Below are 16489 nucleotides of genomic sequence, written 5' to 3' on the forward strand. Positions count from 1 at the left end.
CGACTTAGACCTGGAGGACTAATGTGTCCTTAGCAGAATGACACTGTAGGTGGCCACCAGGTGCCTAGGAGCTGTAGAAGGAACAGGTAGCCAGAGTGGAGATGCATAGACCTAGATCAAAGTTATTGCAAGTGGGGGGCTCTCCCAAGAACCATTAAGTCCACAAGACTGACAGCTGTGAAGAGTTGCCAGATACAGAGAGTGTGAAGCCATCTAACCACACAACCAGTCAAGTAAGACATTTTCTGCCCTCTTCCTCTCTTGTTTCCTCCGCTCCTGGAAGGGTTAGAAACCAGTGAAACAGTGGGAGAAAGAAAAAAGGGTTCACTTTGCGTAGGTCCAGGGTTTCTGCCTAAAGCATGTCCTGTCTGGGATTACAAACAGACGACTTACTTTTGAATGGAGATTGAAGTTTTGGTTGCTACCACCATACACTGAACATTCGCATTTAACATTGAGATTGTCTTTTTTTGTGATTTAAAGTAATCATCTAGGCCCAGTCAAGATGGCTCATGCCTATAATCTCAGCACTCTGGGAGGCCGAGGCAGGCAGATCACCTGAGGCCAGGAATTTGAGACCAACCTGGCCAGCATGGCGAAACCCCATCTCTACCAAAAAATACAAAAATTAGCCAGGCGTGGTGGTGGGTCCCTGTAATCCCAGCTAATTGGGAGGTTGAGGCACAAGAATCACTTGAACCCGGGAGGTGGAGGTTGCAGTGAGCCAAGATCACACCACTGCACTCCAGCCTGGGTGATAGAGTGAGGCTCAGTCTCAAAAAAATAAAATAGGCCGGGTGCGGTGGCTCATGCCAGCACTCTGGGAGGCCAAGGCGGGTGGATCACCTGAGATCAGGAGTTTGAAACCAGCCTGGCCAACATGGTGAAACCTATCTCTACTAAAAATACAAAAATTAGCCAGGCATAGTGGTGGATGCCCGTAGTCCCAGCTACTTGGGAGACTGAGGCAAGAGAATCGCTTGAACCCAGGAGGAGGAGATTGCAGTGAGCTTAGATCACACCATTGCACTCCAGCCTGGGTGACAGAGCAAGACCGTCTCAAATAAAAATAATAATAATAATAATAATAATAATAATAATAGTAACCATCTAACTTTTTATTACCAATAAGTATCCAGAAAAGCCATGAGTCCATCCAAATATACATCCAAGGCAAAGAAGATAAACGAGCTCCACCAGAAAAATAAATAAATAAAGGGGCTGAGGAGATGAGAATAAAGTTGCTTTTCTGGCTACTCTGTTGTTCACACAAGTCAAGAGGAAGAGGGATGCCTATAAGCAACATGATAAAAAAATACAGATTTTTGAAACAAAGAGAATTGAGTTTGTAATGTGGCTCTGCCACTTCCTAGCTATGTGGCCTCAGGTTGATAACATAAGTTCTCTGAGTCTGTTTTCTGCATTGGAAAATGGAGCTAGTGAGGCACATCTCCCAGGGTTATTTGGGAGGACTAAACTAGATAACATTTGGAAAAAGACTTAAAAACATACTGGTTTTCTTCCTTTCTCCTCTTTGTCATAGGATGCTGTGGTTGGCTGGTCAGCCTGGGTAAGCCAGGGAAGATTTCCTGCAGGTGGTGACTCTTTACACTGTCTTCTCCAAAGGACAAAAGAGAAGCAGATTGGCAGAGGGGGATCATGGGGTGCTCCAGACAAAAGCAAGATAAGACTAGGGTTGATGGATAAAAAGCAGGATACCCAATTAAAGTTGAGTTTCGGATAAACAACAAATAATTTTTAGTAGAAAAAATGTTTGCGATCTACCGATACTAAAAAAAAAGCCGTTATTTACCTGAAATTCACATTTAACTTAGTATCTTATGTTTTTACTTGCTCAATCTAGCAACCCTGAATGAGACAGAGTTGGACTGCTTAGCTACAGTGGAGAGAGTGGGCTGAGTGTCACACAATAGGACAAGTCCCATCCTTGTATCTACTTCTCTAGCTGTTTCTAGGGGTTCTAGTTGAGAGGAAGTAACTAAAGCTGCAGTATTGAGAAGTTAGCTTAGACTGAGTTGAATTGAGATGCTCTGAGTCATTTACACACAGAGCAAGCAGGCTGTGGAGGCTGGGCCCTTAGGACAACAGCTCTCCTAGCAGGTTGGCATCCTTTTATGCCTGGAAGCAGAGGAATGGATGACCTCAGAAAGGGTTCAGAAAGAAATGGAGGCAAGTTCTCCCCCAGTGCCTGCCCTACTGGCTTTTCAGGCCCAGCCAGGCCCTGGCTCCCCTGCCTGTTTAAAGAGGTAGAAAGGCACAGCTCAAAAAAACAAGATCCTGTAGCAGCAGCCCCTCATCGGGGAGGTGGGTGCATGCTGAATGCTGACTGGGCCCTTTGCTTTGTACCCATCCTGCTTATTCCCACACAACAAAAGTGCTGCTGAGCCGCCTGGCCAACTCCATTGTGCACTTACCACAAAGTGCTGAGTCCAAGGGCTTCCCTGGCCCCATGACCTCACTCCCTCTCCCCTGGCCTAGAAGCAAGGCCAGGGAGTCCAAGCCATTCACAAAATTCCATTGAGCATCTACAATGCTTGGCATGTAGCCCTGGTGTCGAGAAGCCCAAGGTTCGAACTGCCCAGGTTCCATTTGGGGAGCTGTCACAGTCCTCTTAATGTCAGATATCACCCCTAAATCTAACAGCGCACCCCTCTGGACAGCCAGTTTTCTCACTCAGTTGTGCAATGAGTGTGTAGGCTGAGAACACAGTTTGCAATCTGTGTCCCCAGTAGATCCATGCCCTTTAGAAAACTAGACTGACAAAATACGCTGCTAAAATTTAATAAAGAAAAATATCGGAAAACAAGAAAAATGGAGTGAATTTTCCAAATTCAAAGGAAACATTTTTTATGTTTTTTTTTTTTCTCTAAAATCTGTGCTGCTTGCTCCCACTTGTCTCTATGAGAATCTGGCAAAAGATGGTATCTGACTTGGCACAATCAGTAATGCAATTACCATGTGGTGATGAGTTCTGAGTACCTAGCATTGCCCTAAACCCCTTTATTTCCCTTCCTCTGATAGCAGTGGTTAAGGTAGATATTACCATCCTACTTCGTGCCAGGAAGAAAGAAGATGGGCTTTGCAGTCAGATAGACATGTACTGAAGTCCCTGCTAGGTTCCCTGGCCCAGAACTTCCCTGGCCTCTCAGAACCTCAGTTAGCTCATCTATAAAACGGGTATTATTATTATTATTATCTACTTCATGGCATTGTGGTAAGGATTACAAAGGCACTGTCTGGTGTTGCAGTCAATGCTCAGTAAGCTGTAGTTAGTATTAACAAGGATGAGCAGGAGAGACCCAAACCCAGCCTGGGAGAAGGGATTCCAAGCTGGTTGCTCCCTTCATTCCCACTCCTTGAGTGGCTCTGCTTTAACTTTCCTGGAACGAGTTGGGGCTGGGGGCTGCAGCAAGGGAAGCAGCAGGGCCAGACAATGTCAGAGGGAGAATCCTCTAGAACTCTGTTAAAAACTGTATTGAGTTGATATTTGGAAGGCTTGGTGGTCAGTACTGGACAGCTGAGAATCCTCAATCTTTTGGGACTTAAGGTGATTGAGAAAAGTGGGTTGAAGCCAGACGAGGACTTAGGACTCCAGGAATGTTTGATGGATATTTGTAAATTGTTTGCACAATAACCCTGATTCCCACCTGACCCCCACTATAGTTCTGTGCATGTGCATTTGGGCTTTTCAATCAAACATAAAAGCCCCGCTTCTCCGCAAAAATTAAAAATTAGCTAAGTTGGTCTCCATGTACTAGCAATTCAGTAGGATGGAAAGCCCCCATATTACAATGCTGAGAGTGTGTGAAGCACAAGCAGGCCAGTTGTGGCTGGGGTGAGAAGGCCAAACTCAGCTGGGTGCTCCTAACAATAAGGACTATGCCACCAAAATCACAAAACCCATTCATTCATTCATTCATTCATTCAAAATATACTTATTGAGCTAGAAGTTATGCTTAGAGCCAAAACTGTAACAATGAATCAGGCAGGGTGCAGTGTCTCACACTTGTAATCCCAGTACTTTGCGAGGCTGAGGCCAGTGAATCCCTTGAGTCCAGGAGTTCGAGACCTGCCTGGGCAACACGGCAAAACCCTGTCTCTACAAACAAATACAAAAATTAGCTGGGCATGATGGCACACACCTATCATCTCAGCTACCTGGGAGGCTGAGGTGGGAGGATTGCTTGAGCCTGGGAGGTGGAGGTTGCAGTGAGCCATGATTGTGCCACTGCACTCTAGCCTGGGCAACAGAGTGAGACCCTGTCTCAATAACAAAAAAAGAGAAACAAACAAACAAAAAAACCCAGTGAACTAGACAGATGAAGCCCCTGCCCTTTTAGAGCATGGAGCCTAGTGGAAGAATTAGATAGGTAAACAATGTTTTATTTTTTTAAATCACTTTGTTTTAATAGAAAATATGTTCTCAATGTTCAAAATTTAAAGATTACAGAAAAATATACTATGAAAAGTCTTGTCCTGGCCGGGCGCGGTGGCTCAAGCCAGTAATCCCAGCACTTTGGGAGGCCGAGACGGGCGGATCACGAGGTCAGGAGATGGAGACCATCCTGGCTAACACGGTGAAACCCCGTCTCTACTAAAAATACAAAAAACTAGCCGGGCGCGGTGGCGGGCGCCTGTAGTCCCAGCTACTCGGGAGGCTGAGGCAGGAGAATGGCGTAAACCCGGGAGGCGGAGCTTGCAGTGAGCTGAGATCCGGCCACTGCGCTCCAGCCTGGGTGACAGAGCAAGACTCCGTCTCAAAAAAAAAAAAAAAAAAAAAAACAAAAGAAAAGTCTTGTCCTTTATCTGAGCCCCAAGTGCCTCAGTTCCCCCGAACCCTTGGAAACCAGTACTTCTAGTTCCTAAAGCAATTTCTGCAGCATGATCAATGTGACTTTGTGTAATTGGAAAAGCACAGGATGCAATGAGGACACACCGTGAGGGCCTAAGCCAGCCTAAGAGTGGATGATTGAAAAAATGACTAAATGAGTGTTTCCCGAAGACCCTAATTCTGGAGAGGAAAGGAAGAAGAGAAGGGAGAGGAAAGAAGAATCACCAACCATAGACAGCTAGTGCTTTAAGCCCTTGCACAGCCACCAGGTGGCCAGAGCATGCTATGATACCAAAAGCAACTCTGTCCCCTGCCAGACATCCGTCCAGACATCATGAGTTAATCAAGGCATCAGAAACATCCTTGGGGCAATGTGCCATGCTTAGCATCAGACTTACATGTCTAAGAGCAAGTGTGTCCAACTGGCAGCCTGTAGGTGGTGTGTGGCCCAGGACAGTTTTGAAAGCATCCTAACACAAATTAATAAACTTTCTTAAAATTTTATGAGATTTTTTTTTTGCAATTTTTTTTTTTTTTTTTTTTTTTTTTTTTTTAGCTCATCAGTTATCATTAGTGTTAGTATATTTTATGTGTGGGCCAAGATAATTCTTCTTCTAATGTGCCCCAGGGAAGCCAAAACATTGGACACACCTGGTCTGGAATGTTCTGCCCAAATCTGCAAATACTTGAATACATACCAGACCTCACCCCCTTATTTTTGGTTCTGAAAAAAAAGGGGGCACTGATGAAACTTGAGTCGGGGGTTGCAGAGGAAATGGGAGAACTTTCTTCTTCTCTCCAAGCTGCTATGAAATTTTCAATAGTATCTGTCATTAGAAAGAGAGTAGGGTAAGGAATCATAAGCCTACAATGTATCAGGCAGATATTCTATTTTTGAAGTTGAGAGAGTCTGAGTGACTTGTTCAAATCTCCCAGCCAAGAAACTGGGATTTGAACCCACATCTGCCTGGCTCAAAGACCTCCACATCCATTGCAGCCTCTTGCTTCTCACAATATCTGTGATGCTTGAAGAACACATCTGCCTCTTCAGGGCCCCTGGGGAGGCCCACGATTCCCCTACCTAACCTTCATCAAATGTCCTGAAGTTTCTGGGGAGAAGTCATTTTACCCTTTAAGGTACTATATACATAGTAACTTGGGCCTGTGAGATTTCCAAAGACCTAAAACAATACAGTAAAACTTCAAAATTGGCTGGGCATGGTGGCTCACACCTGTAATCTCAGCACTTTGGGAGGCCGAGGTGGGCAGATCACTTGAGGTCAGGAGTTCATGACCAGCCTGGCCAACATGGTGAAACCCTGTCTCTACTAAAAATACAAAAAAATTAGCTGGGCATGGTGGCAGGTGCCTGTAATCCCAGTTACTCAGGAGACTGAGGCAGGAGAATCACCTGAACCTGGGGGGCAGAGGTTGCTGTGAGCCAAGATCGCACCACTGCACTACAGCCTGGGCAACAGAGCGACACTCTGTCTCAAAAATACAAAAAAAAAAAATTGGTTTTGAAGGCGTGGATGGCAGAAATTCTCGCCCCTGGCCTGGGTGAGCTAGAGGGGAGAAGCAAGGACATCTAGGTCCCTATCACCACTTGCCTAGACAACGTCACAGGAAGGCCCCTGGGAATCTGAGATGGAGCAGGTGAACCCTTCACATCTAGATGGTGAGTCCAGAGGAGGTATTCAGAGGGTTGCCTTCTTCCCCTTCCTACTGCTGCCCAACGATGGCCCGCAGGCTGAAAGAGCCCTTTCCTCCTGGAACTGACATGGGACCTGGCCTGTTTGGGAGCAGAATGGTGAAAGGAATTAACATTAAAGACAAAGGGACAGGCAGTCAAGGTAATTTGAGGAGGAAAAATTGCTTCATTTCTAGGCTCCTTCCCCTTTTGAAACAGATAAAGTTGCAACCCTTATATGCTCAGTGTTTATATTCAGAATTGCAGTTCTAGCCAGATAGGTCTCTTTCCTCTCCCAGAATTTTTTGGGCCATTTATGCATTACTCCTGAGGGAGGGCCAGTGCAGGGCAGTGACTTTAGAACTGGGTTTGAGTCTGGGCTCTGCCATTATAAATATTGTGACCTTAGGCAAGTCACTTGATCGTTCTCTGTCTTAGTTTCTTCATCTGGAAAAGAGGTGAAAATAGCACTGTTGTGGTGGCTGTGGGAAAGTATTTCTTTCTTTTCTTGTGGAAAAGTATTTAATTCAAACCTTTCAAGTAAAGCTATTTAACACATGTCTAATATATAGGAGTTATTCAATAAATGGTTTAATTCTTTTTTGAAAACCCCAAAAGTTATAGCTCCAAAATTTTAAAAGAAAATTACAAAAGTAAAAGGAATATTTAATAAAATAGCTACAGAGAGACTCATGTCTGCTAGTCAACTACAATTGAAGTCAACTCTTACATAGTTATATATAAATACAGCATAAACAAGATTCCCAAGAATACAATGAACCATTTTTTCTCAATAGAGTTCAGAATTATAATAATTCTTTCACATTTTTAAACAACAAGAAATGCATATCCTGTATGGAAGTGAGGCGCATTTTGATGTGTTTGATATGACATGGGGTCTCCCAGGGTCTTAGGAAGATCCTAAGGTGGTGTGAGGAACCTGGAGAAGGACAAGAGACAAATACTCATGGCAGAGACCTCTGTCCTCACCCCCTAGCTGCTCTAAGATTAAGAAAGACTAGAGCAGCCAAGGCCTGCAGCAGCCAGCCATGCCCACAACAGAGGGGCCTCTCCGGATTTCTGTATCCCTGGTTTAAACAAAGGCCCAAGGGATGCCTGCCCAGCAAGCTGAACCACCAAAGCTCTGGGGATCAGGGGGAACAAAGGCAGAGGGACAGCAGAGTGCTGACAGGGCCAGAGGCCAGAGGCCACAGGGCTATAAAGAGGGGGGCCACAGAGCAAGTGGCACCAGATGGAGACCCAGACTGTGCAGCAGGAGCTGGGTGAGTAAGGCCCTCAGGGTGCCCTTGCCCTTCCTCTCCTTGCCCTGCAGAGACATGACCAGGAGAGGGCCCAGTTCTCCTGCCTAGTGTGTAGAGCCTTCTAGGGTGGCTGGAGAAGACTGGGGAACTCTGGCGGAAGGCAGCCTTCTCTTGTCATCCCAAGAGGAGTCACTTATATAGCAATAACCACTGCCCTAGCAACCAAGGCTGGGGGGTGGGCATGAGCCCCCAAGAAATGAGCAGGGAGAAGGTATGGGGGCAGGACCTGGGAAATGTTGCTTATTCAGAGATTGAGAATGGAAAGATATATTACAGAGTTTACACGCATCATTCCTGGGCCCAATACCAGCCAGATGGAGGGCCATGAATATCTGTCCTAAGTCAAGAAACCTAATACACACCTGCCTGTCTTCCTTCTTCCCTTCCCCCCCGCTCTTTTCCTTCCTCTTTCTTGCTCTGTGATTCCTTTTTTCAAACTCATCCTACCATCTTTACTGTCTACCTAACCTCTATGAGCCTCAGTATCCTCATTTGTAAAATGGGGATAATGATGATTCTTAATTCATAGGCTTTGTGTGAAGACTAAATGCGTGAATGCAGGTAAAGCATTTAAAACAGGGCCAGACATGTAGATAGCCATTGTTGAGTGTTAACTACTGTAACTCTTTTCTTCTTCACTTTCCTTCAATAAGTCTTTTTCAATGTCTCCCAATCCCTCATCCCCACATGTGCTCAGCACGATGCTATACCAATCCCCTAGAAAACCCAGGCCTTGCCATTGAGGTGCTCACCAGGACATCCAACAACCAGAATACAGATTGGTACTGTGATGAGTGCCAGAAATCAAGAAAGAAGGCAAGTGGCTGTGGGCTGGAGAAGGCAGGAAAAAGCATCTGAGGAGGCAAGGTCAAGGTTGGGTAGGACCTAGGAGATAGAAAAGCAGAAAGGAATGGCCAGGCACGGTGGCTCAGGAGTTCCAGACCAGCTTGACCAATATAGTGAAACCCCTGTCTCTACTAAAAATACAAAAATACTCCGAAGAAAGAGAGAGAGAGAGAGAGAGAGAGAGAGAGAGAGAGAGAGAGAAAGGAGCCAGATAAGGATGAGACCGTGAAGGGTTACAAGGGAGTTTGGAGCTTGGGATCCTGGCATGGCTGGCTGTTTGGCCAGTCACATGAGGGGTCTGGCCTAGGCGGTTGCCAAAGAGTTTATATTGTGGACAGAGGCAATGCTGTCACCTGAAAGCAAATGAGAGGACGGGGTTACAATGCTTGTCAGTGCTTTACCTGCATTATTGTTTCTGATCCTTTTGTTTTTTTTTGAGATGGAGTCTCACTCTGTTGCCCAAGTTGGAGTGCAGTGGCGAGATCTCAGCTCACTGCAACCTCCGCCTCCTAGGTTCAAGTGATTCTCCTGCCTCAGCCTCCCGAGTAGCTGAGACTACAGGTGTGTGCCATCACACCCGGCTAATTTTTGTATTTTTAGTAGAGACAGGGTTTCACCACATCGGCCAGGCTGGTCTCAAACTCCTGACCTCAGGTAATCCACCCGCCTCAGCCTCCCAAAGTGCTGGGATTACAGGCGTGAACCACTGTGCCCAGCCTATTGTTTCTGATCCTTACAATAACTCTGCACGTTGAAGCTTTACCAATGGAAAAACTGAGGCTCAGTCTGGGTGCGGTGGCTCACGCCTGTAACCCCACCACTTTGGGAGGCCGAGGTGGGTGGATCACTTGAGGTCAGGAGTTCAAGACCAGCCTGGTGAACATGGTGAAACCCCCATCTCTACTAAAAATACAAAAACTAGCCGGGCATGGTGGTGCATGCCTGTAGTCCCAGCTACATGGGAGGCTGAGGCAGGAGGATCGCCTGAGCCTAGGAGGCAGAGGTTGCAGTCAAGTGAGATTGTGCCACTGCACTCTAGCCTGGATGACAGAGCAAGATCCTGTCTCAAAACAGCAACAACAACAACAACAACAACAACAAAATCCCGAGGCACAGCTAGTGAGCGGCAGAGCCAGAATTCCAACCAAAGTCTGTCTTGCAGACTTCAAGTCTCCTTTACCTTTCAAGGCATTCCGTCACCTCACCCTCCTCCCCAGAGGCCACCTCATTCATGTGTGCTCTGTCTTCCAGAAACCCTTCCAACCACGAAGATGGCTCAGACCAACCCTACGCAGGGGTCCCTGGGGCCATGGAAGGTAAGCCCACCCCCATCACATCCAACAGGGCAGGGGTGAGATGCTGCACAGAGCAGGCCCCAAGCCTGTGCTCATCCATGAAGCAGTGACTGACCAGAAAAAACCCAGTTTGTAGGGGAAAGGTCCACACAAGCTCCAGTGGTGTCGAAGGAAGGATCTCTCAGGATGTCCTGTTGGACAAAGGAAGGATGACTCTGGATGCCAATGATGGGTGGGAGATGATACCTAGTTTCCTAACTCCTCTCTCCTTCCCACTAAAGTCATCTTAAAATACAGCAGCCCAGCAATGATTATATCCATGGAGAAAATGAGGGCCCATAAAGAGATTTACTACTAGATCCCAAATCAATTACAGGACTCAGCCTCCCAGCCTGAGGTTGGCTTTAACCATTGGCTGAAGTGGCTGATCCTCAGGCCTCTCACTGGCCTCTCTCCAACACTCCCCATTCTCCTCATTGGGTCAACTCTGAGGCCAACTCACAGCTTTGGGAGTGGTCCTCTGGCCAGGTCCACAAGCCAGGTTTTAGTTCAAAGTGCAAAAAGGTTGACCATAACTCTCCTTTACACCCTAGGTTTCTATGGGGGTGTGGCTGGAGAAGCTAAGAATCTGTAAGGAACTCCTGGGACTCCCAGAATCCTGGCCTCTGGGCCATGCTTATGAAGGAACTGTGGTGGAATGGGAGCCCATAAGTCCTTGGCCTGTCCATTGGTCTAGCTGTTATCCCTTCAGACCATTTCTACAATAAACCAATCCTCCCTCCACGTCATCCCTACTCTGGGCAAATGAACACCAACCAGTGGCATTAATTCAGACCCCTTCCTGCCCTGTCTACACTGGAAGATACCTCATCAGACATCCCAGGCTACAGCTGGTAACAGAGAGCACCGAGTCAGACACAAATTAAGCTGTTGACCTGGGCCTCTGTTTTTCCTGATGTACCAGGTTCTAGCTCTCTTGTGCCATTCAATCTCATTTCAGATAACCATCTATGATCAGGAGAACTTTCAGGGCAAGAGGATGGAGTTCACCAGCTCCTGTCCAAATGTCTCTGAGCGCAGTTTTGATAATGTCCGGTCCCTCAAGGTGGAATGTGGCGCGTGAGTATGGATCTCTGTAGAACCACAGTCCCTTATTTCAAGTCCCTTCAGACATGGGACCATAGAGTGGGGATAGGGGAAGAAGGATGTCCCCCTAGGCTCTAGTCATTTCTCAGAGAGAGGCCTCAAAAGAAATCACTACATGCATAATTTAGTAAGCCAAAGCTAAAAGGAACATGAGGTTCTTAGGCCTGGTACTAGATTTCAGGGGCTGGATAAAGAAATACATACAATGGGGTGGGGCAGTGGCAGTAATCAAATTTTTGATTCTGGGGCTCACAGGCTGCTACCTAGGGTGCCCTCAGAACAGCCACAAGACCCTTGAGTTTTTCTTGCCTGCAGAAAATTGGTAAAGAAGAAAGTGTCAAGTGGCTGCCTCTATGGCTAACTCTCCTCCTGCATGTCCCAGAGCAGACACTGTTAGCTAATTTCTTTATGAAAAAAAAAACCCAAAAAACCTTAACCCCATGACTCCAGAGACATATTAGCTCCTGATTCATCTTTCAGGCAGTTTCTTGTTGATGGTTAATCTTGGTGAGGGAGACCTTCTCATTTTTGTCCTCTGACTCTTGGCAGAGTAGTTGAGGCCTTTATCATTAGCCTGAAAACACCTAAGGAAAAGACTCGCCCTTGACTAGGCAGAACTGGCCTTGCATGTGGATAGGCTTCCACAAGTTGCTTGCCACCAATATTAAGCTCTTCAGTCCTTTGAAAGAAGTAACACTTTAAGGTGTCATCACTGAGACCCAATTGTGAAAAACTGAACTTGAGTGTTTCAAGTTTTAAGTATGGGGCACTAGGAGAAAGAACTTGCAAGTCACAGGAAAAAAGATACTAGTAATCCATCAGTTGCTTGTTCATCCCTGTGCTTTCTTAAGAATAAGTCAACTGGTTTGGCTTGAGCCAAAGCAATAGTCCAGGGGTGTCTAATCTTTTGGCTTCCCTAGGCCACAATGAAAGAATTGTCTTCGGCCACATATAAAATACAGTAACGAGAGCTGATGAGCTAACAACAACAAAAACTCAAAATGTTTTGAGAAAGTTTACAAACTTGTGTTGGGCTGTGTTCAAAGCTGTCCTGAGTTGCATGCAGCCCTTGGGCCACAGGTTGGACAAGCTTGCAATAGTCAGTCACCAGATCCTGAACCAGGTATGGAGAAAAAAAAAAAATTTTTTTTTTTTTTTTTTTTTTTTTTGAGACAAAGTGTTACTCTGTTGCCCAGGCTGGAGTGCAGTGGCACAATCATGGCTTACTGCAGCCTCCACCTCCAAGGCTCAACCCTCAGCCCCCTGAATAACTGGGACTGCAGTACTGTGTCACCACGCCTGGCTAATTTTTGAGTTTTGTAGACGGGGTTTTGCCATGTTTCCCAGGCTGGTCTCCAACTCATGGGCTCAAGCGATCTGCTTGCCTTGGCCTCCTGAAGTGTTGAGACTACAGGCGTGAGCCACCACACCCAGCCCGGAAATACAATTTTAGATTGGCTTTGCTAATATACTTCACTCAGACCAGTGAAGTAGACAGACCTTTTCAGTGATAATCCCAAAACAAGTATCACATTCATAAACCTGCTTAGTATACCTGTCAACTCATTCCTCACCTCTTGTGATAAATTACTTTGTACAGCTCTACTGGGATTGGCTTGATATTTTACCCCACTATTAACTTATCTAAAACGAAAGATGCCTTCTCCCCAAGGCCATATAGGCTTTGAACACCATGAACAAACACTACATGTCTTTGGCAGCTGGATTGGTTATGAGCATACCAGCTTCTGTGGGCAACAGTTTATCCTGGAGAGAGGAGAATACCCTCGCTGGGATGCCTGGAGTGGGAGTAATGCCTACCACATTGAGCGTCTCATGTCCTTCCGCCCCATCTGTTCAGCTGTGAGTCTCTGAAATTTCCACTTCTGTGCATATGAGGGATGGGACAAGAGGGTGTGGACAGACTGACATTCATGCTATTTCTCATCAGTTATGCTGAATGTGGCAGGAAAAAAGACAAAAGCAAAAAAAAGAGAAAACATCACTTTCTCCTCTAAGCCTGCTATTTGATTTTTCTCCACCAGGTGGTATTTCCCTTAAGCTAAAACTAAGGGTCTTACAGGTGGCAATAAGTGGATACTCAAGAGCCCAATAAACTTGTGAAACACTAGTAAATGAGTGAATGTCTTTACCCTGTAGTAAAAAGCAAATCCTTGGCCAGTTAAATTTCTTTTTTTTTTTTTTTTTTTTTTTTTTTTTTTGAGACGGAGTCTCGCTGTGTCTCCCAGGCTGGAGTGCAGTGGCGTGATCTCGGCTCACTGCAAGCTCCACCTCCCGGGTTCACGCCATTCTCCCGCCTCAGCCTCCCAAGTAGCTGAGACTACAGGCGCCCGCCACCACGCCCGGCTAGTTTTTTGTATTTTTAGTAGAGACGGGGTTTCACCATGTTAGCCAGGATAGTCTCGATCTCCTGACCTCGTGATCCACCCGCCTCGGCCTCCCAAAGTGCTGGGATTACAGGCTTAGCCACCGCAGTTAAATTTCAATCTGTGCAACATTTTACCGCAGAAACAGGGAAATGCTGAAGTAACCTTTCGGTAAGTGGGAATGACTAAAAAATAGGCAAGTCTTCCATTATCTACATTCATTGATAATCATCTTCTTGTTCTGAACACTTAAGTATTACTCAATAATGCATCAGGCTGGGATGTTTCTGGTCTTTTTTGGAAAGAGTTCAAGCAGAAAGCAGGATGATCTTCAGGGGTGTGCTGAAAAATAATCCCTGTATTAGGAGTTAGGTTGGGCTAGAACCTTTCCAAATATTCAGTCTATATGTGAGTTTCTCGTGATTTTGGTTAATAATCTCACCTTGGTTCAAAGTCTTGCCAAAATTCAACTGATGGAGAAGTTAACCGAAATAGCTCTAATCCAAACAAATAGTTCCCTATCTGGAAATTATTTCAATCTCACTTTTAAAAAAACATTTCATTTTTCCACCCTAAGGTATAACTGACCTACAGTAAAATGCACAGATCCTAAGTGCATATTCTCATGAGTTTTGAAAATATATAGATCCATGTAACCAACACTCTAACCATATAAAGAACATTCCATCATAGTTCCCTGGTGTCCCTTTCCACTCAGTTGCTCCCCTACCACTTTCTATCATCAAACAGTTTTGTCCATTTTTGAAGTTCATACAGGTTGGTCTCTGCCTTTTTAATGCTTGTGTAGTATTCATGTCCCCTACTGGACATACAGGTTATTTCCAACAACACACATACACACGCAAGCGCACACATACATATTTGGGCTTACTTTTTGTATTAATTTGTGAGATCTTTTTTCACATTAGTGAGTATTCATCCCTTGGTTGGCTGCATTTTGTTAGTACTTTTTCCCACTGTCAAATCCTCTTCATTGTTCCAAAATAGTATATCAGTTATTTGTACATTCCAAATGTTATGGTATTTAAATTGGAATAAACAAAATTATGGGTAACTTTTTTCTCACATATCTGTTGCCTTAATCTTTTTAAAATAAATTATCACATGCTTCCTTGTGTAATCCAAAAGTGTTTCAATTTTGAAAAACGTGAATGATAGCCATAGCACCAGTACTGAACATTTTAAAACAATTTCTGAATTACAGAATCATAAGGAGTCTAAGATGACCATCTTTGAGAAGGAAAACTTTATTGGACGCCAGTGGGAGATCTCTGATGACTACCCCTCCTTGCAAGCCATGGGTTGGCCCAACAACGAAGTCGGCTCCATGAAGATACAAAGTGGGGCGTAAGTACAAAAACAGGGTTGGAATACACTTCAAAGTAATTCCTGAAGTTGCATCAATGGTTGTTTTAATCAGATTTCATATGTATTGGTATAGATGTCACATTCTAGTTATACATAATTTTGAATCACAAGTTCTTTATACCAACTACCACTTAAGGTTGCAGATTTATCTCCCCCAGACATGCCTCTATGGAAGAATTTATGTTCACTTATACCTCTTTTGATGATTAAGGCTAATCAACTAGCTGTAGCTGTATTATGCTTGCAAATAGTGCCTGACACATTTAGGATGGCTATATTTTTCTAAGACTAAAAGCATCCCATACCATTAAGTTGAGGAAAGAGGCTCAGATTTTGGGGTGTTAACCAGATTCCTAATTAGTTTTAATAATGAAATGTACTTTGAATTTCCCAGCTGGGTTTGCTACCAATATCCTGGATATCGTGGGTATCAGTATATCTTGGAATGTGACCATCACGGAGGAGACTATAAACATTGGAGAGAGTGGGGATCTCATGCCCAGACTTCCCAGATCCAATCGATTCGCCGAATCCAACAGTAGCTGATTAAAAGCTCCAAGTACGATAATTCCTCAAGCATGAGACCTTGCTAAGCACTCTAGAATGAGTTTTATGTTCTGCTCACAGACATTGCTTTCAAATGTTAGCTGCTGAAATCCACAATAAACATCATTAAAAACAAAACAAAACAAAACTTTGTAGACTGAATTAACTACCATGCTTCACATAAATCACACCTATGTGGATGAGAATTTTTTTTTTCTGAGGTGGAGTTTCACTCTTGTTGCCCAGGCTGGAGTGCAATGGCGCTATCTCGGCTCACCACAACCTCCGCCTCCCGGATTCAAGAGATTCTGTCTCAGCCTCCCGAGTAGCTGGGATTACAGGCATGCACCACCACACCCAGCTAATTACTGTATTTTTAGTGGAGATGGGGTTTCTCTATGTTGGTCAGGCTGGTCTCGAACTCCCGACCTCAGGTGATTCTCCCGCCTCGGCCTCCCAAAGTGCTGAGATTACAGGCATGAGCCACCAACGCCTGGCCTGTGGATGAGAATTTTTGTTGTTGAGACAGGGTCTGTCACCCAGGCTGGAGTGCAGTGGTGCGATCTGGCTTAACTACAGTGTCGATCTCCTGGGCTCAAGTGATCCTCCTGCCTCAACCTCCTGAGTAGTTGGGACTACAGGCGCCTGCCACCGTGCCTGGCTAATTTTTGTACTTTTTGTAGAGATGAGGTCTCACTATGTTGCCCAGGCTGGTCTTTAACTCTTGGGCTCAAGTGATCCACCTACTGTGGCCTCCCAAAGTGCTGGGATTACAGGTGTTGAGCCACTGCACCTGCCTGGATGAGAATTTTTAGTTAAGCTTCCATAAAACTCCACATTCTCCTTGTGTCCTTGCAAGTCACTTACCAGGCCAAGGACAATTATTCCTTATCTCAAACAACAATAAAGCATATGACCTAAATGTTATCAATCTCTATAGTGACTGACACTTTTGGTAAATGTTTTTATGTCCTTTCCTCCCGTCTCCTGCTCTTTCTAATAATGCTGAAGTTGGC

General features: G+C 45.1%; 2 protein-coding genes across 2 annotated transcripts in view; both read left to right on the forward strand.

The window, feature by feature from the left end:
* The first annotated feature begins 3413 nt into the window (after positions 1-3413).
* Positions 3414-16489, forward strand: part of TP53I13 (tumor protein p53 inducible protein 13) — a 343577-nt gene continuing 330501 nt past the window's right edge. Inside the window, exon 1 of the mRNA XM_050763340.1 lies at positions 3414-3417. The gene's annotated coding sequence lies outside the window, so the exon portion shown is untranslated. The remainder of the gene's footprint in view (positions 3418-16489) is intronic.
* CRYBA1 (crystallin beta A1) lies at positions 6591-15601 on the forward strand. The gene is made up of 6 exons (XM_050762348.1): positions 6591-6705; positions 9962-10026; positions 11006-11124; positions 12873-13014; positions 14764-14906; positions 15322-15601. Exons 1-6 carry the CDS (start codon positions 6591-6593, stop codon positions 15467-15469), a joined length of 732 nt encoding a protein of 243 aa, XP_050618305.1. The 3' UTR covers positions 15470-15601.

Source organism: Macaca thibetana, chromosome 16, assembly GCF_024542745.1.
Source record: "Macaca thibetana thibetana isolate TM-01 chromosome 16, ASM2454274v1, whole genome shotgun sequence".
Lineage (NCBI taxonomy): Eukaryota > Metazoa > Chordata > Mammalia > Primates > Cercopithecidae > Macaca > Macaca thibetana.

Excerpts from the sequence above, each read along its gene's own strand:
- CRYBA1 (XM_050762348.1), top strand. The coding sequence starts at position 6,591 with ATGGCCCGCAGGCTGAAAGAGCCCTTTCCTCCTGGAACTGACATGGGA. Across the intron at positions 13,015-14,763 it reads TCCGCCCCATCTGTTCAGCT|AATCATAAGGAGTCTAAGAT; the intron begins GTGAGTCTCTGA and ends TCTGAATTACAG. Across the intron at positions 14,907-15,321 it reads ATGAAGATACAAAGTGGGGC|CTGGGTTTGCTACCAATATC; the intron begins GTAAGTACAAAA and ends TGAATTTCCCAG.